General features: G+C 41.2%; 1 protein-coding gene across 3 annotated transcripts in view; it reads left to right on the top strand.

Annotated features, from left to right (window-relative positions):
- Positions 1 to 26,570, top strand: part of ATRNL1 (attractin like 1) — a 919,082-nt gene that overhangs the window by 31,242 nt on the left and 861,270 nt on the right. The window contains exon 1 of one of the 3 annotated variants that reach the window (XM_025881114.2): positions 24,913 to 25,219. The exons of the other annotated variants lie outside the window; for them this stretch is intronic. Within the exon in view, the coding sequence (XP_025736899.1) occupies positions 24,915 to 25,219 (305 nt within the window). The 5' untranslated portion in view covers positions 24,913 to 24,914. Of the gene's footprint in view, positions 1 to 24,912; positions 25,220 to 26,570 lie in introns of those variants that run through there. 3 annotated transcript variants of the gene reach the window in all.

Raw genomic sequence — 26,570 nt, 5'->3', positions numbered from 1 at the left:
ACACAAAAATAAGACAAAAGAAATTGAGTGAAAGAGTATTGCTTTAATCAGGTCATTGAGAGTCTATTACAAAGTATTTTTTTCTTTATGGTGAGCACTCTCTTGTCTCAAGTGAGCAGTGACGAGCTCTTTGGCCTTTTGTGTCTACATAGGATGGGGGCATTGCCATAAAAGTCTCACCTGGCACAGGTACTGAGAAAGTGCTCAGGCTTTCTTTTCAAAGCACTCCAGATTGCGTTTTAGTCCTTCAGTGAACGAAAGGGAGTAAAAAAAAAAAAAAAAAAAAAAATCCCTCTGTTAGAACACCTTCTCCATTTTAGGGGAAGTCATTCTGCCAGAATTCTATCTGGTAGTTACCTTTTCCAGTTCATTTAAAGTTGTCCAAGACCCCAAAACTGCTAATTTTTCTCTCATTTGTGATCAGTTTAAGCACGGGGAATTACATATTCAACTTCTTGCCCTTCAGGAAATATTCAGCCTTATTGCGAAGACATCCTAGGGAAGGAACTTAGAGTTTTGCAGAATCTGTATCCTCCCTGCCGTCACTCAAGTCCATTCAATTGTTCATTCTGTCCACGGACTCTGGGAAACGGGCATGAGGAAGGTGCAGCACCCTCCTCCATTCTCCGTGTGGGAGAAAAAGCATGTGTGGCCAGGCTGACCTTACAAAGGCACATTAACGCTCGACGACAATGAGGACCTTCTCTAGGTCATTCCTCTTAAGACAAACTACACACATGCGCACACACTCACACAAAATCACTGCAGAGCAACTGTGATTGCAGTTTCCGTACTGAAGCCGCTGTGCCCCTAGACTGTTTTATCCGACATCCGCTCCCGACAGTGAATGCGGAAGACTTAGGTTGGAAAAGTGCATTAGCTTTTGATTAAAGGTTGGATGAGGGCCAGTTAAATTTTTAAATCTGAATGAGCTTGCTGACTCAGACTCCTTAGCAGCATAATGGACAGACAGTCCTCAAAGCTTTCATTAAAAGGGTTTCTGGTAACTGATGTCTAGAGAAATGAGTTGAAATATAATTCACTGAACGACTCCGTTTCATCTGAAACAGAATATGTAATCTCAGAGAATTCAACGGGTCTCTTCAAATTTTCAGGTAAAATTAAATTGAAAGAAGCTCGAGTGTAAATATTTTGAAGAAAAGAAACCTCCAGTAGCTTTGGGACTAAATCATTTTATCCTTTAGAATCCTGTATTTAATTCTGTTTATTGCAGCTGTAGTCACCAATCTGCTGATAATAAAGTCTGGAATGGTTTGTGGGAGGTTCTCAGGATGTATCAGAGACTGATTTGATTTGAGTTTTATTTTTAATTTTGGTCCTCTCTGAACTCCGCCTTCTCATTTTTGTCTTTTTCTCGTTAGTGATAGGAACAAACTGTATCTTTGCAGAAATCTCCCAGGAAGCCTGGCTATAAAAAGGCCACAGAAACTACCCTGACCTTGGAGGCAGTCTCTTCAGGACCAATAACTCTCAACCTTTAGGCTGTGGCCCAAGATATGTCCACTGTCCTTTTGCAACGACCCTAGAGGTGAAGGTGCTCTCTCTCCTGTTTCTCATGAAAGAATGTAAATTATAGATTGTAGTTTCCTTTCCCAGTCCAGTAATATCTTGTTCAGTGTATGAGATTGTATCAGCCCCTCCAGAAGGGGGCAGCAACAATGGCTACTTTACAAAACGGGTGCCGTCTTTGCAGTCAACTCTGGGTTGAATGCTTCATGTATAACTTGTCTTCCCAATGAGATTGTGAGCTCTTTAAGGCAGGCATTCTATCTTTTATTCCTCCCAGATCTCCCCAGCCACTCCCATGCCATAAGATTCCAATAATCAGTTGCCAAGCCATTTGAATTCTTTTTTTGACATGTGTAGTAGACACCTTTTAGAGTGTCTCCCCCGTTCCCAAAGACCACTGTCCTCTCTTGAAATCAGCCCCAGCAGCCATATTTGTGCAATATGACTCTTTCAGAGGTAGTAGCTGATTGGAATGGTGATAGACAATTGCCACTAGCTGGATCAATCATATTCTTTTTATCTCTTTCTCTACCTCCCTCTCTGGAATTTCAAACTGAGATTCAGAAACAGCCATTTTAGTCTCTGCATGTGGCTAGAACTGTAACATATGAATTCAGGCTGTAGGGATGCAATATTCTACCAAGTGAAGAGAGACTCAGAGGAAGCCAGCCTGAACAGAGAATGGAATAGCAGAGAAAAGCAGACATGAATTTAGAGAAGACTGACACCTCTCTAGCTAGATTCCAGTCAGTTCAGAGGCCCAGACGCATTCCTATCCAGGAGCATCATGATCATCTTTTGTAAATCCATAATAAATCCCTTCCTACCCTTTTGTATGCTAGCTTAAGTTCTTTTGCTCTTGAAACCAAAAGAGTTCTAAGTGATATAAAATGGCTGTCATACAGAAAGTAAAATGGCAGTTGCCAGAGGCTGTGGGGTGGGGGTAATGGGAGTCATTTAATGGGTATAGTTTCTGTTTTTCAAGTTGAAAAAGTTCTGGAGATTGGCTTTACACTAATGTGAATGTTCTTAACACTACTGAACTATATGCTTAAATATGCTTAAGATGGTAAAATTGATGTGGTATGTATTTTACCATGATTTTAAAAAGAAAAAAGAAATGAAAAGTATCTGTTATGGTAGACTTTCTATAGTTTCCTTTGCCCTATTCAGGTTCTATTGCCCCAGGTGTAGACAATTGTAGTTACCCAACTGGTCTTCCCACTTCCTTCTCCTTGGAAGTTGGTCCCCAACTACCAAGCAATCTACCCTGCATACATGGAGCCATTCATATTCCTAGCATACAAACCTTTCTCTAACATACAAACCTTCATGCCACCCACTGAATCCAGGATCAAGTACCACTCCCCAGCCTGGTATACAGAACCTAATAAACCTTTCCAACCTTCTGATCTACTGATTCCCAAAAGCAAGAAGACCCTGAAGAAGACCCTAGCCAGATTGTTCTGCCTCATCCCCAGAAGGGTACTTACTCATGCTATTCTCCTACCTTGGATACCTTCCTTCTGCTCATCATATCTCATCTCTCTTTCAAAGTCCAGTTCTAGGTCCACCTCTCCCAAGGAACATTTTCTGACCACTCTAGTTCTCTAGGGACATTTATTATTTGAATTACACTTGTTGACATTTAAATATACAGAGTTTCCTATGCAACTATTTCTTATTTTGCTAGTTTACAAATTGCTTGATGATAGGGACTGGGTCTTATATTCTTTGATTTTTTTTTCCCTAAACTGCCTACTAAGATACTATACTCTGAGGAGGCTCTTATTAATGCTTGTTGAATGAAATCAGAAACAAGGAGGGGTTGCTTCATCAGCTTGCCTCTTCAAGACAAACACTTGCAGAGAAGTAACAGAAACATATATTGAACATTTAGTATTTGCCAGCTACCATGCCAAGTGTTTTACATGGACTATATACCTCATTTAATCACCCCAACAGCCCTGTTAAATAGATATGACTATCATCCTCATTTTACAGATGAGGAAATTCAGGTACATACAGTTAAATAACTGGCCCAAGGTCATCTTGACAATAGGAGGTAGAGTCATAACTTTGAGCTATCTCTATTTGGCTCCCAAACCTTTTTTTTCCTACTGTTTATCACCACACATTCCCTACTCTATTGATACTGCTAGCTCTCTTGCCTGGTTTTCCTGTGAATTCTAACTTCCTCAAGGGCAGGAATCTTATCTTAATATGTGGTAGAGGCTCACTAAATATCTATTAAAGAAAGGAAAACAAGCTGTCTTTCTGTCTCAAAAAGGAAGGGAAGGAAAAAAGGAGGGAGGGTGGGTGGGTGGGTGAGATGGGTAGAAGAGACTTGGGGGTAGAGCTTGTCCCACCCCAAATCTTGGCATGGTTCAATCCTGCAAGGGGCTTGCCTAGAAAACACTGGCTCATCTTTTGGAACCACATTCCCAATGTCATTGATCCGTTTCCTCTGGGGAGTTATTCAGTCATGTGTTCACTGTGTGGAAGAGAGTTGATGATGAATATTCTCTTGCTCCGGTCTCTTCTGGCAGGGGTTCCTTGGCTCCCAGCCTGTTCCTTGCTTGTTTTGAACAGATAGTACATAACCTTCTTTTCTGTCTGGTAAATGCTGAACTCTGGCCTTTCTTAGCCATTAGGTCTCTAGATTAAAAAAAAAAAAAAAAAATATATATATATATATATATATATATAGGGCTCCCTGCCCAGCTCTACCTATTTTGTATCTCTGCCTGGTTATGCATGGGGAACTACAGAATATTGGGTGGTGACATAGGTTTAAGGATGGATAGACAGATAACCCCTAACTACAGTTCCTGAAATTATACTACTGGGGATTATTTCTTAGTGTTAAAGAGTTTCCTCCTTCTCCTTTCCCACTGCCACCCTTCCCACCCCCATATCTCAGTTTCCTACCTATAAAATGTATGTATGTGCTTAGTACAGTACCCACCCCCATGAATAGTAGCTATTGTTGTTGTAATTATTATTAGTAGTAACAATAGTATTAAGATGGATGATAACCAGGGAAAAGTAGCTCGTTAAGCCAGGATTAGTCATGAACTACCTCAAGGGAATTAGTTTACTAGCATTTTTATGCTACTTCCCAAAAGAATGGTTCATTGAGATGAGAAACGTGTTGAGGTAACTCCCTACAGATTTGGAGTCTGGAAATGAGGAATGCTGTGTATTCAGGTGCAGTGTGAGAAGATAGGAGGGAACTGGGGCAGGACACAGTAGTGTTTAGTGAAAACTCTTTGGTTTGCCAGGAACAGAAAGCTAACTCAAACTAGTTTAAGCTATAACAGAAAACTTTTCAGAAGGGTACTGGGTAACTGCAGGGACCAGGAAGCAGGGTGCCCCCTGCTCACTCCCAATTTTCCTGAATTCTACAAGGCTTTGAAATTTTTTTTTATTTTTTAAAGATTTTCTTTTTATTTATTTGAGAGAGTGAGCAAGCGAGCGCGCGTGTGCACATGTGCACGCACACACACACACACACACACACACACACATATATATATACACACACACACATACACACAAGCGGGGGTGGGTGGAGAAGGGGCAGAGGAAGAGGGATAAGCAGACCCCTGGCTGAGCAGGATCCTGGGATCATGACCTGAGCCAAAGGCAGACGCTTAACCAACTGAGCCACCCAGGCACCCTGAATTCTACAAGGCTTTATTCTGTCTACAAACAGATTTTCTCTCCATGGTGGTGATAATAACTGACATTATCTCTTACGTCTCTTTTCAGCTCTGTAACCAAAACCGCAAAGCTTCTTCCCCTCCAGCTTCAAATTTTTAAGAGAATCCCAGGGCAGAGCATGTATTGGCTAGGCCTGGGTTACATGTCTGCCCCTGGTCTTCAAGTCGAGAATCAGAAATAGCATTGGTCTCTGCACAAAACTCACAAGAATGGAGCAAAGTAGAAACTAGTCAAACAGAAAACAACAGATGTCCACTGATTTTATAGTATATGGGTCTGAGAAAATAGACATCCTGAGACTAGATGGCCTGAACATTTTCTTCCAGCTAAAATTTTTCCATTCTCTTTGTGACGAGTTTCCATGGAGAGGCTAGCTTCATGGGATAGAGTTAGCAAGAAAACAGCTCATGCTGTTTCTCACTGGAGTACATCCTTATTGCTACTTCAGTCCAGTCCTTCCCATGGCTCACACGTTAGTCCAGACTCTTGTGGCTTATGGGCTTTTTCTTTTTTCTTTACACGCTGCTCATATTCCCTTCCCTAAAAGCTACTCTATTAAGAGGGAGATGAGCCAAGTGGGCTGGTTTGATTATGTGCTGATTTAACTCGTAATCATAGACCTGGAAAAGAAAATGTCAGACACACTTTAATAGCTCAGGATATAAAACATGGAGTACAAAGCAAACTGCAGGCTTTCTGGTCGCTGGAACTGTGATTCTACGGGAGCAGGCAAGGAAAGAACACAGTGAAGAATAATATTTAACATCAATTGTGGCAATGTCCAGTTTTTGTTTGGGAAGACCATGGCAGTGGGGGATGGAAGGGGATGACATGAAGTCTTCAGAACAGTGAATATATGCTTAGAGCTAAGGTTAAATGATGAGAAAAAACAAATGAAATACAATTTCACTGGCTATCTGATTAGGCCTAGCATGACATGTATCCATGATGGTGCTATTAATTTGGAAACATCGGACATTGTTCTTCCCTACTTGGTAAGGACCTGACTGAGGTGGAGAGAAACAATCATGCTTTTGCAGTTTACAAAGCACTTTCCTGTAAAATATACCATTTTAGGGCACCTGGGTGGCTCAGTAGGTTAAGCGTCTGCCTTTGGCTCAGGTCATGATCCTGGGATCCCGGGGTCCTGGGACCGAGTCCCGCATCGGGCTCCCTGCTCAGCGGGGGGCCTGCTTCCCTCTCTCCCTCTGCCTGCCGCTCTGCCTACTTGTGCTCTCTCTCTATCTCCCTGTCAAATAAATAAATACATTCTTTAAAAAAAAAAATAAAATATACCATTTTAATCCTCCCTAGTAGGCCGGGGGAAGTCAAGTTATTCCCATTTCACAGAGTGAGAAACTTGGGCTGGAGCCCAGAAACTTGGCTGATGAATTTGAAAAGTTGAGCCTCAGTGGTTTTTAATTTTAGGGCACAGAGGCACCTAGCGAGCTTCTAAAATGCATGTTCCTGGTTCTCTACAGCCAGCGTCTGGTTGAGTCAGTTTGGAGAAGGGCCCTGGAAACTGAATTTCTATCACACACCTCAGGGGATTTTGAACTATGTATACTTATGAAACACTGTCCTCCGCACTACCCAGGTGGCTATGTGAGAAACTAAAGCACACAAACTGTGTGACCACATCATTTATCCTTTCTGAGCCTTGGTTTCCTCATCTGAAAAATGGATGATGATCATAAAAATAGCTAGGTGCCACGCCAAGTGGTTTCCATATGCTACCTCCATGAACCCTCTCAATAAGCCTAGGAGGGTGGGTCTATTGTTGTTCCCATGTTATAGGACTCAAACGCAAACCATTTTTAACCTCTCCATCTTTGCATAACTGCCAGGAAGGATAGAAGCAATAGGAAGTATCTAGCACATATTCCTGATGTCAAATAAACGGCAGCATCTGTTATACCTAACTGCTAAGACTGACAATACAGACAATACAGCCACCACCAAGATGCAGGGCCTGAACAAGATCATCTCCAAGGCCCCTTCCAGCTCCACCATACTGTGATTTCAGCACATCAGGTTTTCTCTACCTAAAGGGGTTCCTACAAAGAGTGTGGCAGAAACTTAACTGAACTATAATGAGTGATTTGAATTCTTCCTTTATTGAAATTCGTTGATTTTTTTTTTAAAAGAGTGAGCCTATGCAAAGACTAGACAGATAAGGAGAAAAATGAGAACTGTTGTGCTTTGATTGTATGGTTATGGATGATTTTTTTGTTTAAGCAGTTTACTTTTACATGTTTTTTTTTTTAAAGATTTTTATTTTTTTATTTCAGAGAGAGAGAGAGAGTGAGTGAGAGAGAGCACAAGCCAATGAGTAGAGGGAGAAGCAGACTCCCTACTGAGCAGGGAGCCTGATGCAGGGTCCCATCCTAGGACCCTGGGATCATGACCTGAGCTGAAGGCAGATACTTAACCAACTGAGCCTCGCAGGCGCCCCTACTTTTACATATGTTAATATAGTTTTTATAAGAAACAAAAATTTGGAAGAAAAGCAGGATATCCAATTTGTCTTGTGCTGCCAATTTACTGTATATTTCCTAAATGTATTTTTTTATCACAGTCAGCAACTGAAAGTTCTCTATTAAAAAAAAATCAACAAAAGAAAGGTATCAGGTATCAACAAAGAAAGAGTTCAGAGCTGATGGACCTAAATCTAGTTTACACGCTCATTAGCCTTGGCTTATCTCAAAATATTAGAAGTAAAATATGATCCAATCTGTATCTCCTGCAGTGTCATGTTGTTCTCAGAACAATATGTATCATCACTGAAACACTTCATTCAGTTCTTGGGCATTAAATGTAATCTTCTGTTCCTGCCCCATATCATTGAACAGTGCTTTCAACTTCATTGCAAAGGCAACTACTAGAGCCTAATGCTGTATTTTTTACATTGGACATAAAAGCATAAACATTTACAGTTATGAACCTAAGTTTACCTTGCTTTGGAAATAAGAGTTGTTGATAAAAGAGGAAATCCCTTAGATCCTGTGAACTTACCTGCAAGTATAAGAAAATAATCTGTATTTCATTTAATGTACTCTTCAGAGAAAGTAATTTGTATTTTCATTTGCTCCTTAATTATCCTTTAGCTTTAACAGAGTGAACTTGTAAATTGATATTTTGAGTTCAGAGAACATGGTCACTGTAGCAATGAGGGGAAGAGTCCATGTCTCAACGTCCTAGATGACACTGGCATGCACTAGAGACCATGGGTTTGAAGATGAGGCAGCACAGTAGAGTGGGGAACAGCATGGACCACACGGATTCACTAATCTAGGGGAAGAGATGATGGTGGTTTACACTTGGACGCCAGCAGCAGAGGAGAAAAGAGGTGCGTTATGAATATGTCTGGCTGATTCACTCTTATATTCCCTATGCCTAGGTATAGAGCTTGGCACATCGTCGGGACTCAATAAATAGTTCTTGAGTGAATAAATGAGGGGAATTTGGGTAAATTTCCTTTTTTTTTTAAGATTTTATTTATCTGACAGAGAGAGACACAGTGAGTGAGAGAGACAGCACAAGCAGGGGGAGTAGGAGAGGGAGAAGCAGGCTTCCCACCGAGCAGGAAGCCTGATGTGGGGCTCGATCCCAGGACCCAGGGATCACGACCCCAGCCAAAGGCAGACGCTTAACGATTGAGCCACCCAGAAGCCCCAAATTTGGGTAAATTTTCTAAGGCTCGGTTTTCTCACCTCTGAAATGGGGGTGAGGGGATGGAGATACTAATAGTATCTCTTTCTGAGGGTTATTGGAGGGATTAAATGAGATAATTTCCATAAAGTGCTTAGCACAGTCACGGAAACATAACATTATGGTAAGATGTGTTTGTGAAACACATAAATACAAAACATTTTGGAAAGAGTTTATCTTTGGAGAGATGGGGGGGTAGACTTTCACTCTTCACTTTTTTTTTTAGAGCGGGGAGGGGCAGAGGCTCCACTCCCAACTTGGAGCCCCACGTGGGGCTCCATCTCACGACCCTGAGATCATGACCTGAGCTGAAATCAAGAGATGCTTAACCAACTGAGCTACCCAGGTGCCCCTTATTCTTCATTTTATACTCTAAAAATAAAGAATGTTGGAAGTGTGAGTCATTTTTTTATTTCCTTTTTGTGCTTTTCACTACTTCTTGAAATTTTTCTCTAATGAACTTGTGGAGTGAAGACAGAAATTAAAGGATAAGATGGCTCAGAATTTCAAGGTTTTATAAAGCATCAGAAATGTGGAACTTTTTTTCTGCTCCTTCTGCATGGCCCATTTCTCTGACTCTATGAATGTGGGTATTATGCTTATCATCCTTCTCTCCCCGTCTCTTTTAGGTTCAGAGTAAAGTGAGCTTTTGATGATATTACAAAACAAGAACAACACCCTAGTTCATCCCCAAGGTCCGGAGCCTCTTATTCCTTCAAAAGAATAAACACATCTATTTAGTGGTTAAGAGTCCCTTGAGCTGAAACCATTCATCAGAGTAACTACACTCCATCTGTCTGAGGTATAATTTATCACTAAAGAAATGGGGCTCCTTGTTGGGATTTACAAATTGTATATCCAGAGAAGGGATCTGATGCTTTTTAAGTGGGGGCACCAAAAGGTAAAAGTAAGATGTGCAGATGGAAGCATAGGGAAGGGCAGAGGTCACCAGGAGATTTGACTGTTAAGGCTAACCTTAGCGTCACCTCAAGAAATAACTATACTAGGATGAGCTCGAAGATGCAAGCTCTTTAGCATGGCTCCTCCTGCCAAACACGGAGAGGTCCTCCCTCTTCAATTTCTCTGGTTCTGCTAGTCCTCAGTACCTCCTTCGTTTGCCTTTCTAGTGCTGGTGTGCTTTTACCTAAGGTTTGCTCCCTGCTCACATTCAGCTGTTGTTGCTAAGATCAAGCATTCAGTTGTTCTCGACCCTGGCTATACATTAGGAAATTCCTGGGGAACTTAAAAAAAAAAAGGGGGTCCCTGGGCCCTATTCAAGCCCTGTTAATTTTAAATTTCTTTTTGATGGATCCTGGGCATTGCTTTTTTATTTTTATTTTTTCCCTTAAACTTTCCAGGTGATTCTAATGCTCAGCCTGCATTGAAAACCACACAGAGAATTAAAGCTCAAGGAGAGACCCTTCCCAGGGATAATTTACTTTTCTTAGAAATCTGGGAGACCAGGAAACTGTTAACACACACAGGCATGTAATAACACTATTCACAATAACAACAATAATAGTAATGATGTTATTAATATTGATAGCTAATATTCATTGAGCTATAGGTGTGTTAATTTAATTCTCAACAACTCTATGAGGTAGTTAATATGCCCATTTTACAGATGAGCAATCCAAGGCGCCAATAATTTGCCAAACAAGGGAGTGCTCAAGCTGGGATTCAAGGCCAGGCAGTCCAGCTTAGAGCCCACAGTCTTCATGACCACACTCTACTGCCCACTTGCACTGTTGAAATCACAGAGGGGAAGGTATTGCAGATACAGTGCTAGCATTCTATCTCCTCCTTCTTAGGTAAATCCATTCATGTTCCAGAGGACTATACTTTAAAAGCAGGATATGGATAATATATGGAACTTCTCTGATATAATTTGAATTAATCAAGAGACTCCATCCTGTTTTTATAGCAATGTAAATTATTAACCAGCCTTCTGTGATTCCTTTTGGAATCACAACTGATTGGCATCAGTTACTATCATAAGTTTTCTATAAATTGCTCATCAATTAGTATGTGATATAAGATAAAGCAGTAAGAGTTTTCCTCCAAAGAGTGGTCTTTCTGTTTGTGACAAATTATTCTTGGCAATATAATTAGCCAGTGGGGTTATTGAAACAGATGGGAAATGTTTCTTCCAAAATTTGAGAACTGAAATGATTCTTATTCTGTCTTGTGATAAATGCCAATTAAAATAGTTTTCCCTTCACAGGAAAAATTAAGAAAAAAATAGTTTAAGGAAATATCAACCCTGATTGCCAGGGGAAATTTGTTTCTGCAGTAAAACAAGCAAAACAAATCAAATCCCTTAAAATTAGGAACAGACTGTCTTCTGAAGTGAAGTTCACATCTGGAGATTTTTATAAAATTTATTGGAAAAGTTCCGGTTATCTCTATTTTTAACAAACAAAAAGATTCTTGTTTGTTGAATTTGATCGAAAATGTTACTTTTAAGGCAAGTCCTGACACAACTTGTACATGGTTGGAAAATGTCTCTGTGTGGACAAAGAAGGAAAGATCTTAGATATTGAGGCCAAAATGGACTGTTGATCAGCTGGATACTCAAATAGTCTTTCTAAATTATATCTAAGGCCTATCACCAGCGGTGTGAGTGACAAGCAAAGAGCGACAGTAAGTAGCAAAATTAAAGAATTGTGTTTATTAATACTCTTCAAATACATGCATTTACAGGATGCTACTTATATTAGGCAGTTTTGGCAAAGATGTTTAACTATGGTATCAATTTCTAGAAATACTAGTTAGAATGTATTTAAAAGGACCCTGGTGGGGCCGTTCAGTCAGTGAAGTATCCGACTCTTGGTTTCGGTTCAGGTCATGATCTCATGGGTCATGAGATAGAGCCCTCCATTGGGCTCTGCACTCAGCGCGGTGTCTGCTTGAGATTCTCTCTCTCCCTCTGCCTCGCCCCACACTAAATAAAATAAATAAATAAAATCTTAAAAAAAAAAAAGAAAGAAAAGGACCCTGGAATGACTCAATACTCACCTGTGTAAATTCAAAGTTCAAAAAATTGAAATGTCATCCTAAGCACAAGACATCTTTTAGTCATATAGGAGTTTTCATGCTAAATTTTGATTTTTTAATAAAAATCCACGAAAAATCTGTTATTTCACAAGTAAATTGCTTTTTTTTCTCTTCATCTTGTTCTTTTTATCACAGTTGCCATTTATAATTTTTCTTCCTCACAATTTCAACCTTCTCATAAATTGAGTTCTACCGTTTTTGCCCCTTCTCTACCCAGTAGTCTCACTATCTCTTTCTGCACAGATTTTCAACTTGAATTCCTGTTCTTGATTGCTTAATTCTTTCTATCTTTCCTAATTCAAATTCCCAAAAGTGAGAATTTGATTGCCCTAGTTCACCCCTGTTTGATTAGAGCTTTTGCGCCAAGTCACCTTGTAAAGCTGTGGTGAGCCTGAGGATTGGCTGCCCCCAGATTGGCATATGCCCCTGTGCTAATTATCTGTGGCAGAGGAGAGCTGAATCATGTGTACAAAACATGGCTGCCTAAGTAGGCTTTATCAGTGGAGGATATGGAAAGGATAATTTTCCTCAGAAGGAGTTATGGGCTTATGCCTCATAATTATGTAGTGCAGATGGTAAAGGGGTAGTGGATTATTCAAAATCCATAATCATGGAAATCTGCAAATACTTAGACATTTTACTTAGGCATGTAGATGAACATACCAAAGGTAGAAATTGACCTTGAAATTCTATTATTTTATACACAACTAATGATGTATTATACAGTGGCTAACTGAACATAATAAAAAATAAATAAAATAGAATTTAAAAAATCTCAAATAGGGCACCTGGGTGGCTCAGATGGTTAAGCGTCTGCCTTTGGCTCAGGTCATGATCCCAGGGTGCTGGGATCGAGTCCCGCATCGGGCTCCCTGCTCCTTGGGAGCCTGCTTCTCCCTCAGCCTCTCTCTCTCGCTCTCTCTCTGTCTGTCTCTCATGAATAAATAAATAAAATCTTTTAAAAAAATCTCAAATAAATAAAATAAAGTAGATAACTCCTAAAGACAAAAAAAGAAAAAAGAAATTCTATGATTCTAATGCATCTCAGAAAGAAATAATTTAAACACTATACTGTGGGTATTGAATTAGGTCTAACCCTTTGGAAAATATGTAGACACCATCACAAATAGTTCAAAGTATACAGCTTAAAGAGCAGTGGTAATCAATAATAAGAAACTAGCCTGGTTTGTCAAAAATATTGTGATAAATTTTTGTTCTTCTTTACAAAGTGCACATTCTAATTTTGAATGGCATGTTCCATTTACTTTCTTCATCTCAAAAATGAGTCAGATAAGCAATAATTTAGACAAGGTCAGATAAAATAATTATAGCCAATGGAGCAATCTAAAACCTGGGGTGAATGACTTTTTAGTTGGGGTAAAAAGAGTAGAGATCTGATAAGAGCTATAAAATAGTACATGTTAAAGACAAGGATAATTGGACATTTTAATTTATATTTTCTAATAATTCAGGACTAAAAGGACACATGATAAAATGAAAAAGCAGAAAAAATTTAAACTAGTAAATAAGTCTTTTTTTTAACTTAACAATTAACTTTAGAAACTTAAATCATAGGATAATTGCTACAGACAGTTTAAGATGATTCAGAAAGATTAGGTATTCATATGAATGAGGATAGCAGTTGCAGCAACAGAGTTAGAATAAAAATAATGAACACTAGGAAGTCCTGAGGCTTTAGGGCATACACTGATCATAAGCCAGGGGAAATGTTCCGACCTGATATAACATTGTGGACCCGCCAGAATTGTTGGGCGTCTACAAACCTTGTGAGCATGTAGGGGTTTGGCACTGGTTTCTTTGGTGGTTTCCCTTGAGTTACTGCACCCTCAATGGCATCATACCAATGCAATATTGCTGCTTTGCTGTTTATTCATACATATTTTTGGTGTCTGGCTAGCTCAGAATCGCCCATATTTTTTCCCTTTTAATGAGGTTGATTTTTTTCTTATTTTGAGTGATCATTTCCAGTTTCACCCTTTCCAGTCTTTCTCTAATAAGTTTTCATTTTGACTAGTCTGCATGTTTAAAAGAAGATCAGTTGAGCCAAGAATCTGTCAGTAATGATATTATTATTTATGAGAAGAGACTTGGGGTAATCTTAGCGGTAGATATTTCCTTAAGCATCCTCCTAGCCATTAAAAATAGTCAGGGCTGTTGCTGATGATTCTTGCCAGACTTGGGTTTGGGGAGGGTGCTTCCTAGTGAAGATCTAACCTTTCATTCTAATTCTCCCCTTAAATTCATTCATTGTGTAGTCAGAGATGCCAAAGTCCCATTGTAGCCCAAACTCCACTTCGAAGTATGTAGCTATCCTCTATAATTGACTTGAGGTACATGTCAAATCTTTCATCCAGGAGCTACTCTGTCTAAAATCTCACCATCAGTATTTAATTCCTTTGTGTTTGTTCCTTCATTGGTCTTCTTTGAAAAATAAAAACATTTCTTCCGTGGACATTATATTTTACTAAATCACTAAAGGGTGTTAGGACTTCTAAGATTCATTTTCCTTTGAACAGGCCAGGTAGTAGTCAAGGAATATTCATATTAGGTGTGTGCTAAGTGTGTCCTGGGGTGGGGGGCAGGTTGTTGGAATGGCAATGGAGGTGATATATCTTTATACTTTTCTTATATTCCTTATCGATCAAAACTCTTCTCAGGAAATAGGTACAGTCATTCATGTTAAGATGTTAATGACTGGTACAAACTAAGTGTGTTAGCTCTTTAAAGGCATTTGCGATATAACAAGTGCCCCCAAATCCTTAAATTAAAGGACAAAACCACTGAGTTCCAAGTTTTCCCCAGAGTGTGGTGGTAGTATGTTTTGTTCTCTGGTCGCCGTGGTCCCCCCCACACGTTGGTCACTAACCTCAACCGGCATAAGGCAATGGACTGTGAAGTTGCTGCCACCTGGGAAAAATGTGTTGGGCATCAAGATGCAGAGGAATTACTAAGCTTGCTCTGTGGCTCTCTAGGATCACATGGCCCCTCTGGGTCCTATAACAGCGTTCTCCAGGAAGGAATAAAAGCAGGCACCATCAAGTAGAGCTTCACAGTTTTAAAAAATAATTTTAACATGTTACATCATTTGGCATTTTAATTCTCCCAACAGCATTTCAAGGAGGGCCAATATTCCTTGCTATTTTACAAATGAAGGAAATGCGGGCGAGTGAGGCATATACTGTTTAGTTGTGGAGATTGGGTCTCCTGGCTCTGAGTTCTGTTCTCTTGGCACTGTCTTGTGCTACCTTACTAAACTGAAGGACTATGTCCAGTGAGAAAGAACATGGCCATAATATATTTCAAAAAATGTCTACTATCAAATGGTTTAGGTAATTTAATAAACAAAATTCTTGCACGTGCTTTCTTGTTGTGAATAAAACATTTTCTCTGTTTTTGGAAGAGCCAGTTTTCATAGAAAAATGTATGTCCTCTTCATGTGCAAAAATACTTTCAGACTACATTCTAATTTAAAAAAATGGAAAACTTGGGGGTCTTGCTTAAAATCAGCAATGTTCATGTTGACTTTTTTTCATTTAATTTAAAATTTCACATCAGCTTTGCAGAGGGACATGGGTGAGGGACTTACAATAAGAAGAATTGTAAGGCTGGTTTTAATTTACTTGTGTACATTTTCAAAATTACTGTGCCTGGAGTCTTCCAAGACTGATGTTTTTAATAAGTAGAATGTCGTGTTATCAGGATTTGTGGGGCCTGGCTATCATTTGTCAGATATTTTTCTTTTTCTATATATGTGTTGTTTTGCAGTTCTTCTTTGTCTCTGAGCTCTATTCAGGGAAACCTCGCTGCATCCTGATGCTTCGTTTCTCCTGATTAGAAGGTCCATAATTCTCTTTCATGCTCTTTTCCTTGTAAACATAAACATATTTTCCTGTGTCAGGACCCCAAGCAGCTTTCTAAAAGCTAGTATGTTATTCTTATGAATTGTTTATTTTGCTTGGGAGCTTTTGTTTTTTAAGTACTTCCTGTTTTTCTTACTGTGCCTGCTTTTTCTTCAAACAGAGGGAACATGAAACAAACCTCAGCTTCACCAAAAGTTTACAGAGATTCTACCTGGTTTATCTGTACGTGGGTGATGCCTTAGGAGTGTGATTATAGCAGCTGGACTTTTTTCACAACTAAAAGAATCCTTTCTGTTACTCAAAATCACAAGCATCTCCCTGTGTTCAATGACACTACTTTCCAGGGTAGGACCCCGTTTAAAGTTGGCTTTAAATCATCTTACATGATGCAGCATAGTGCAGTGATTACTAATATTAGAGTTATGTTGAGAAATTAGAATTACCCCTATTAGGGAAAAATTATGACTTCTGAAAATAAAAGAGTGTGATACTTTGTTTTTTGTTATCTGATTCAAATTGGACTTTTCATGTTTATTGATAGAATTGTATTTTTATTTTTTAAAGATTTTTATTTATTTATTGAGAGAGAGAGAGAATGATAGAGAGCATGAGGGGGAGGAGGGTCAGAGGGAGAAGCAGACTCCCTACTGAGCAGGGAGCCCAATGCGGGACTCCATCCTGGGACTCCAGGATCATGACCTGAGCCGAAGGCAGTCGCTTAGCCAACTGAGCCACCCAGGCGTCCCATCAGAATTGTATTTTTAAAAAGAGTTTTGTTCTCCCTTCTCATGAAGGAAAGTGACAGCAAATGATTGCCTGGGTGTAGAAGAGAGAAAAGGTCTCTCACCTTTTTAATCTTCCGGGTGCCCTCATTCCTTTCAACATTACTCCAGTGGGGAGAGGATAGGGAAGCCTCGTAGGTGTCTTGCAATAGGTTGGAAAGTTCCAAATTTAGGCATCCCTTCTTGACACATTTTGTCAGGCATTGGGCCATGCCTTTTTCTTCCTTTATCTTCTTTTTTCTTACATCCTCCTCCTGTTTGGTAAATCAAATTCTTATATCTCCATTTTCAAGAGGAATTTTGCTGCTGGTTTGGCTTGTCTAATTGCATTTTTTTTAAAAGTATGCTTATTTTTTTTTTTTTTTGGCTTTTCTCTCCGTACTCAGGCAGGAAATTTAGTCAACAAGTTAACGGGTATTAATTGATAATTTTTATGTTGCAGACTCTGAGCTGAGCTTTCAGTATATGCCTTTAGCTCTGCCAGTTAACTTGCACTTGGTTCCAGGTTTCAGGTTCAAGGTTCATTCTTTGGCTGTCTGTCCTTTGTTCAGTTTAGTTTTGCCTCTGCTGTCACTAACTTGTGTGACATTGGGCAAGTTACTTTACAGAGCTTTGGAAGGCCTTTCTGGAACTAAGAATGGATGATAAATTAACCTGAACATGTCTCCCATTAGCCTGAACTATGAGGTATAGGACAAAGAAAACTGCATTGCATTTCAGAAGAACTAGGATTTTAGACTTAGCTCTGTCACTGTGTGAGTTTGGATAAGATACTTCAATTTTCTGGGTCCCAGCATCTCATTTGTAAAATGGACTAGATCCATCTTCAAAATAATGAGGATTTCTTATAGCTCTGACCGGTTTCTTTATGTTTTTGTATCTTTTATTTGTGTGTTGTATCAAACTTAAATCTCTTTCAATTCAATTCCATGAATTCAATCCATGTATTAGAATGAATTCTGTTCCTAAGAGTAGTTCTTGATGAATGTTAAATATCAAAGTTTGTATAGTGCTTTACCATTTACTGTGTGCTTTCATATTGTCTGATCTGGACCCTCATGTGAGCTTGGAAATGGACATTGATGGGTAGCTTGATTTTCCCATCTTATAGGTGGGAAAACTGAGGCATAGAGGTTAATGGGTCATGCAAGAGTAATCTATATATAGGAGGCAGAATTAGAAATCAAACCCAAGTTTTTGTCTTAGGCCATATGCCACCTTTTAAATTTTTTATGAACCCACATTTTAAATTAATTTATTATTATTTTTTTAGAAGTAAATTTTAATTTTCTATTTTTTTTATTTTTAAAGATTTTATTTATTTGTTTGACAAAGAGAGAGAGAAAGAGGAAGGCAGAGGCAAGCAGCAGGAGAGGGAGAAGCAGGCTTCCCGCTGAGCAGGGAGCCCGATGTGGGGCTCGATCCCAGGACCCCGGGATCATGACCTGAGCCGAAGGCAGATGCCTAACTGACTGAGCCACCCAGGCGCCCCGTAAATTTTAATTTTCAATCGAAGAGTACTAAAAGCCTTATAATAAAATGCTGTATCTTCTGCCCCTATTCCCTATTTCCTAAGACAAAGCAGCTTTCAACTCTTCAGTATAGTATGATTATACTGCTAGTTCTAGATTTATCAGTGTTGGACATGCAATTACTTCTTATTAAGTAATTAAGGATTTAACCCCACCCATCTTTACCCTTTTCCCATTTTTAAAATGTAGACATATTATAAATGTTTGGTAAATCAGTAGTGTTTATATAGTAAATATTGTTTACTGATAAACCATCTTGTACAAGTTTCCTTTTTTTCTTAGTCAATGATTGCTTCATTTTGTTCATTTACTTGGTTTTCTGTGTGCTTATTCCATTTTCCTCCCAAATACTCCAAGAACTATCACATATTATTAGTATTTTTTTTCCACAAAGCTCAAACAGTTCTAAGCACACATATCTATTATTTTCCTAGTTATACCTCCCCCCGCAGCTCTGTTCCAGGTTGGACTGGTTGCTCTGTTGGTTTGAGGCACAGCTGTCTGTCATTCTAGGATATCTCTTTACAATTCTTTTATGTTCAGTCTCCTCTCTCTTTACCATTCTCCAGGAATTTTCTAAAGAAGGGTACCCTACAAGGTAAGGTTTACGAATGTTTATGTGTCTGAAAATGTCTTTATCCTCATACTTGATCGATAGCTTGGCTGGGTATAGAATTCTGGGTTGACAATAATTTCCCTTCTATCTCTACTTACTTTAGCATCTAATTTTGCTGTTGAGAATTTCAATGCTATATATAATTTCAATCCAATACATTCCATTTGCCTTTCCCCCCTTTTTTTCCATTTGTGAATCTTTAAATTCAATGTTTTAGGATATAGTGGGTCTTTCATATGCAGGCTTAGTTCAGTTCTGGGAAATCTTATGTTGAAGTTGATACAGACAAATTTTGTCTTCTCCTACATAGGAGTTGTGCATTAATGTACTATCACATTCATAAACATATTATATTATAAATTCTTAATTTAAGATAGAGTCTATTATGCATAATCATTAGTGAATCTTTTTTTCCCCTAGTTTTTCCCCTCTTTGATAAGAGGAGAAACTTTGTCTTTTTATTTTAATTTCTAAGAGCTTTCTTAGACTTTGTTTTCTAAACTTTCTTTTATTGTATTTTAATTTTGGCTACCCTATTTTCATTTTTTACTTTTTGTTCTCTGAGTGTCCTTTGTTTATTAAAGAGTATCCAGTTCTTTTTTTATAGATTTTATTTATTTGAGATAGAGAGAGGGAGAGAGAGAGAGCATGAGTTGGGGCAGGGGCAGAGGGAAAGGGAGAAGCAGGCTCCCCACTGAGCAGGGAGCCTGACGCAGGGCTCCACCCCAGGAGCCCTGAGATCATGACCTGAGCCAAAGGCAGACTCCCAACCATCTAAGCCACCCAGGTGCCCCGCAAGGTCTTGTTTTATGACTGCATAAGTATTCTCTTGTCACTTGACTGTGTTTCCTCTAATTTCCTTTTCTGTTTGGTTTGGTTTCTTTTATATCTAATGAATCCCTACTGTTTGTACTTAAAAGAGAGTCATGAAACAAAAGAGATTGGGTGAGAGTTATTGACTCAGCAGGCTTCATTATGTGGTGAGCTGGAGGTTGGCTTGCCATTTGGCTTGGAGACCCCCAACTGACAATATATTTTCTCTTGGACTACTCAATTTCTGCAGATAAGTATCCTTCAGTTTTCTGCCTGGGGGTTATTCGGTTAGCTGCAGGTATTCTGGGAATAAGTAGGAAAAGGTGGTAGGGAAATCCTCCATTCAATATATAGATTTTTACCTAATTTCCCCATTTTCAGCCATGTATCTCACTCCCACTCCTTCCTTCCATTATGGCTGGTGCTCTAAGTCTGGAGCCTCTAGGATTCAATTTCTTAAGAGATTTAACCTCCTGTCAAGGTTGGGTCTGGGGTCATCTTTGGCTGATTGGGGTGAGGAAGGGGACCATGGGCCCTTATATTTCCCTCAACTATTCTCCTTGTTTTCATCCTTGAGCCCTACCTCTACTTTTTATGGTACCTCTTACCTCTGAGCCCTGGGCTCTTCAGGCTTTTTTCTTACTGTTATTCATCTCTGTAGGCATAAATGCACTGACATTTTCAAGTGCATTGACACCTCTTATCAACTAATTGGCTCTTTTCTCATTTTCTCACTTTCTTTGTTATTGTGAGTTTATATCTTTAAAATTAATTTTTAATTTAAAAATAAAAATTTTAATTTAAAATTAAAAAAAAAATCTTTCCTGTCAAGTTGGTAGAGTTTGGAGCAGAGGTAAATGCTCATACTTTGTCTACTATGTTTAACAGGAAGTCCTAGCCCATATTTTTATTGAATTAAATTTCATGAAAGACAAATTTCTGCAACTGACTACTAGCAATAAATGTTTTTTGGGGTAATAAGTCTGAATATTTAGGATGAAAGTTGAAGTATGTTCATTTTATTTCCCAGTTTAAAAAAAATGTAATAAGGTGCCTGGGTGACTCAGTCGTTAAGCGTCTGCCTTCGGCACAGGTCATGATCACAGGGTCCTGGGATCGAGTCCCATGTCGGGCTCCCCGCTCATTGGGGAGTCTGCTTCTCCCTCTGCCTCTGCCTGCTGCTCTGCCTACTTGTGCTCTATCTCTCTGCCAAATAAATAAAATCTTACATGTAATAGCCCTGCATTGTGAATTTAGAATCTTTGGAATTATTTTCTTGGATTTACTTATAACAATATGTTTGAAATGTGTTAAGTAGAAAAATTGGCAGGATCAGAGTTTATGTGTGTTTTTGCAAGTATGACAGCAAGAGAAACTGATAGAATCCAAGAGAAAAGCAGAGTGTTAGGTTTTGGTGGGGAGAAGGTTGGTATTTCAGCACATAGCCACATGAATATTTTTAATACCATCAATAGTTTTTTAATGAGTACCTAAAGTTGATTTTTTCTTTACTGTCTAGTACCACAGACCATCCATGCTCTATCATTGTCTTAAAAACACTGTCCCAATTATATTAAGTATTCCTTTGAACGAATGCGCTTCTGGCTCTTGTGGCCAGGCTATCTGCAGCTCTCATTATCTTGGCTGCTTTCAGAAGCCTCACATGAGCCAAATGGTGAACAATAGAGATCATTCTTCAGTCAAGCAAATGAGAAGGGGCTGCTTTGGTTCATTAGTCCAAATAGGATCTTTAACTTTTTGAGTTGCAATCAAAAGATCAGTGAAACTGTCATTTCTCTTGTTCTTCTTATAAAATCATGTGAATTTCCTTCAATCTGGCAATGTGGAGTCTTAGCTTTTTGCCCATCATTTTATCGTACCATTGTTAGGTGGTATGAATGGAAATGAAACACATTCCCCAAATATCTAAAGGTCCTGATATAAGGCTAATTGTGGAGAAAACAAAAATGTTTTTCTTATCTCTTCCCCTTGGAGAAACTGTAATAGGTAATTCCAATCTTAATAGTTTCATCCTACTTCAGTAGAACTGATTTTCCTTCCACTACCTCTTTGGAGTAAATTTTCATCTTTCTGCTGGATTTATGACTGCTATTACCAATACTATGAATTATTATAGTGTCGGATAGCACTACTAGGATGCTGACTCTACTTTTTTAGAAAAAAGAGATAACCATGTTGGAGCTTTAAAATTTCTTGATCATAGAAGACGCTGAAACATTAGTCCAGATTCTAGGCAAGCTTTATCGTTGACTTTTTGTGTGACTTGTTGTAAATCACTTAAGTTTTCTGTGTCTACATTTGTAAAATATGTGACCCTTAACTGTATAAGGAACTCCCAATCTACTGAGCCTAATAAGTAATAGATAAGCTTATCCAGGGGTGAACCTCATGTTTTATTCATCTTTGTTTTCTCTTCCTTAAATTCATTAATAGTTACTCAGTAAATGTTGACTGAAAGAGTATATGAAAGAAAAAAATAGGATATAGGGCAAGTGGTAATCCTGTGAGATCCTCGTGAGAGTAATTTTATATAGATTTAGCATATTCAGCTTGATTCTAAAGGCAAAGTTGAGAGGAAGCCTGTGGGGCTGCATGTTCTTCAGTGTAACGTGAAGTACTGAACTGATTATAGTGGTTACGAGATTAAAAGATACATATTTTTAATGGGCAAATCCTTTGCTCGAATATAGGCTACAGTCAGTATGTGGCTGAGCAGTGATCTTTCTTGTTAAAGGGGCTCCAGTGTACCCTTTGAATTACCGTCACACTCACTGTTTTAAGAGCTTGGCTACCTTCCACATTTCTGGAAGCAACTGTACATTAGATGTGAGAAAGATGTGGCTCACTTTAAACTTTGGCTGGCATGAGAGAAGAATGGAGAAGGCAGCAGAAATTGTTCTGTATGGCCACTACTAGAAAGTGTTCTGGATTTTATAGTCATGGAAATTAAAAGGTGTGATCCAGAACAATATCGTCTTCTAATTGTTCCCCCCCCCCCCCCCCCCGCCATGTTCTCTTCCTCTTCTTCCTTCATCCCAAGTAGTCTCTAAGGAACATCCTGATATAGAAAAGATGTGAAAGGAAGAAGGGGCTGTCCTCCCTTTCAGGTTTGAGGATGACATTTCTAGTACTGATATTATGGGGGAATTGTGATTTGTTTGTTATATTAATGAAAATCATGTTTTTCTTTTTTTCCCCCTTTTCCTTTCAAAGGAGCCACCTCTTTCTGGACCTTTGTTTTCCCTCCTTAAGTCACTGCTGAGGTATTTGCAAACCAAGCCAACACTTACATTTTATTCATCAAAGTAGAACAAAGCAACTGCTAATAGAAATAGCCTGGTAACTAGTGAAAAAAGACACAGGACTGACGGAAGTCACAGGACTTGTGTTTAAAGCTCCGTTCATTACTTAGCCCCAACAGATTTGCCATTGACAAATCTTTCAACATTTGAGTCTCTCTATCCTCATCTGCAAAATGGGGTTAATGGAGGATTTCATCGGCAAAGTGGGGATAAAAGGGATTAAAAGAGATGACGTAGGTACATTATGCCCCAAATGAACATGAGTTGAATCTTAATAATATGACTGTGTGGTTACAACTAAAACTTTTTCTCCTTTTGCTGTCAGAAATGCCTTCGGTAGATTTCAAATTCTTTTTCATACTGTCTGCTCTTCTTTGGTGGGGATCCCATTACATTGCTTGTAACTCGAGTATACGTGGCTGCAATTTGTGTTCGGCTTCCTTTCTCAAGGGTTGAAATAGGCTTTTTAGAGAAGGCACAAAAGTACAAAGCAAAAATTTCAGCACATGCCATCAAATCTTGGAAAGTCATCTAAAGGAGGAAAGATTGCCGCTGAGAAAGGAAAACGGCTCTTTTCTGGGCATCATTTCTGCTCTTCTGAAAAAAAGCCCAGATGTTGCAATATTTTTCAAGGCAGAATATTGTCCCAGATGGAGGAGGAAACACTGACAAGCAGAAAAGGGAGAGATACCTGGGGTTCCGAGGCAGCACCGGGAAGGGGTGGCGCGCCCCAGGCTCAGAACCTCGTAGCTCTTTGTTGGGGGCGGGGGAGTCATCATTTCCGCGGAAGAAATGGCTCCCCCTTGGAGAAGTCCCTCCTCGGCCACGGCTCCGCGACCCTCGCGGCCCCTAACCCCCGCCCCCCCCAGTTCTTGCGGACCCCACAACGTGTCGGACTGCGGTGCCTTTAAGACTTTTGCCTGCTGCACATGCTCAGCTCTTTGTGTGTTGTTGGAGTTTTTCTAAGAAAAAAAGAAGAAATAGGCAGGAGGATGGGGCCGAGGAAGGGGAAACGCGGGGGGGAAAAGCGCTGCACTTTTGCAGCTGTAGACGGCCGACGGGAAGGGCTTCTTTTTTGCTGAAGCTGCGAAGCCGGCCGGGTCAGCTCTCGTTGGTGGGGCTCAGGGGGCGCGTGGTGCGAGTGGGGCCGCGTCCCCCCCGCGCGCCGAGGGGAAGGGTACCGCAGGCACGCGGGCCACACCTGGGGGGCCAGTCTCCCCTCAGCTCGCGGGCCAGGCTGGGTGGGCGCGCGCGAGGGAGTCCCCGGTCCCTGTCAGGGCGGGGCGAGACCACGGCGCTGGGCCTGTGGGGGGGGAGCGTGGGCAACGCGCGAGTGGGGGCGGGCGGCCCAACACACCGCGGGCTCCAGCCGCAGCCCTGGTGCCCGGCTGACGGCACGGGAGAGAAGATGGCTGCTGGGGGGCCGCTGGCCGCCTGCCGGGCCGTGCGGGGCTGAACCCCGCTTCCCGAATTCCCCTCCTGCGTTGGGCGCGCCCACCTCGGGGCTCCCGCGGGCCCCCGCCCTCCCTGGCGCGCGGGGCTGGAGCCGAGGCAGTTGGCGCGAGCCGCGGGCGAGGCGGGGCCGCGCGCGGGGTCCCCTCCCCCTCCCGCAGGTCCCCTCTGGAGCGCTCCGCGCCGCCCGCGCCGCCCGCTGTCCGCCTCCGGCTCGGCCCGGGGCGCCGCGGCGGTGGGCTCGGCTCGCTGAGGACAAGGTCGAGAGACCGAGAGGCGATGCCCGAGTGCGACTGGAGGCAGCCGAACGGAGGCGACGGCGACCGGGATCTGTCCTTCTTGACCGGGGAGCGGGACTGGGGCAGGCGCCAGTGAGGAGGCGGAGGAGAAGCGGCGGCGGCGCGGTTTTCTCTGGCCGAATTCTCCCCCCTCCACCCCCCCGGAGCATCGCTGTCGGCGCTCGCGAGCGCAGCCCAGGGGCGCCGGAGAAGATGGAGCCGGGGGGCCGGGCCCGCATTGGCCCCCCGCAGCCGGCGGCCCCCGGGCTGTGGAGGGCTCGGCCGGCGGGCGGCGGCGGCGGCGGCGGCGGTGGTGGCGCCTCCTCTTGGCTGCTGGACGGGAACAGCTGGCTGCTGTGCTATGGCTTCCTCTACCTGGCCCTCTACGCGCAGGTGTCCCAGTCCAAGCCGTGCGAGAGGACCGGCTCCTGCTTCTCTGGCCGCTGTGTCAACTCCACCTGCCTCTGCGACCCGGGCTGGGTGGGGGACCAGTGCCAGCACTGCCAGGGCAGGTTCAAGTAAGTGTCTTCGCCGGACCCCGCACCTCAGCCCTGCCCCGCACTCGTCGCGCCCCCTCCCATCCTCCGCCCCCCACCCGCCCTCAACGCGGCCTCGGGTCCCCGGGGCTGGGAGTCGCCCTCAGCGCGCCCCCCCCCTCCTTAAGCCCCGGCGCCGGGAGCACTCGGCCCCCCGCGGAGCCCTGACCACCGGGCACGCGAAGCCATCGCGATGGTCCAGGTGTCCGCAGCGGCTTCTGGTCCCCCGCTTTTGAGAATTTCCATACTCAGTTACGGTGCCAAACACCATTTTTGTTAGGTCACTGTTTTTTAATCAAAAAATTATGCAAGTAGCTCATGAAATACTGGAACATTGCAAAAACATTCAAACAATGTAGAAGTGTAAAGGTTCAAAGTTACGGTCTACCAGTACCTCCTACTCCCATCTTACTCCTCTCTTTAGAGGTAACCGCTGCGAACATTTTAGTTTATTTAGTATTATAATAGTGATCCTAAAAGTTTATGTTGGGTTTACTCTGTGCCAAACCCCGTTAAGCGCCCGACGTGGATTATCTCATTTGTTCCTCACAACGCTGTGAGTTCCTAGCTTTATTATGCTGGATTTGTAGAGAGAACTCGAGGCAATGAATTTAAGTCATTTGCCCAAGATTACACAGTACTAAGGGCTGAGTTGTTCTCCACATCAGCTAGCTTAACTCTAGAGTGTTTACTTTTAGCCAATATACTATATTGAATTTGCTAGGACAATTTTAATTGAGAATACAAGAGTGACATAAAATGATGAAATAGCTAGACTTTTTAATGCGATGAAGATAATGGATTTTTCGAACTGTTTATTTCACTATCATTTGTTGTGTGAGAGCATCACTTTGGTTTTTCTCTGAAGCTCAAGGCCCTAAGGAGTTTTCTTTACAACAGTAAATTTTAGATACTCTCCCCCTGTTGGCTAATGTTTATTACATTCCTGCCTGATATGAGAAGAAATGGGTGAGTTGGGGGGAGCAGCAAGGAAGGTAGTTGAGGTAGCCATCTGACAACTTGCAGATAACAGTCATTAAGTAAGTCAACTTCTTAGACTTCTAGATAGTGACTGTGAAATTTGCTGGCTGTTTCGTGGCTCTGAAATTACACTACGTAGATTACTGATAGTTATTGTCAGGATGATAGCAAAATCTAAGTGAAATATCTCAGGCTCTAAGGCAAAGGTAGGAAGTATGGTTCACCTTATTAATGGATTATAGGGAAGTGTTCTGGGAGTTTTAAATACAGCATATTTTCCTTTTATTTTTTTTTAAGTGTTGCTAGTTTAAACCATATCTCTTAAAACTCATTGTGAAACTGGTTTTTTTAA

Source organism: Callorhinus ursinus, unplaced genomic scaffold, assembly GCF_003265705.2.
Source record: "Callorhinus ursinus isolate GAN/ISIS: 27379988/994484 unplaced genomic scaffold, GSC_fseal_2.0 scaffold20, whole genome shotgun sequence".
NCBI lineage: Eukaryota > Metazoa > Chordata > Mammalia > Carnivora > Otariidae > Callorhinus > Callorhinus ursinus.
Note: the sequence above shows the minus strand (reverse complement) of the source record. Positions and strands in the feature narration are given on the sequence as shown.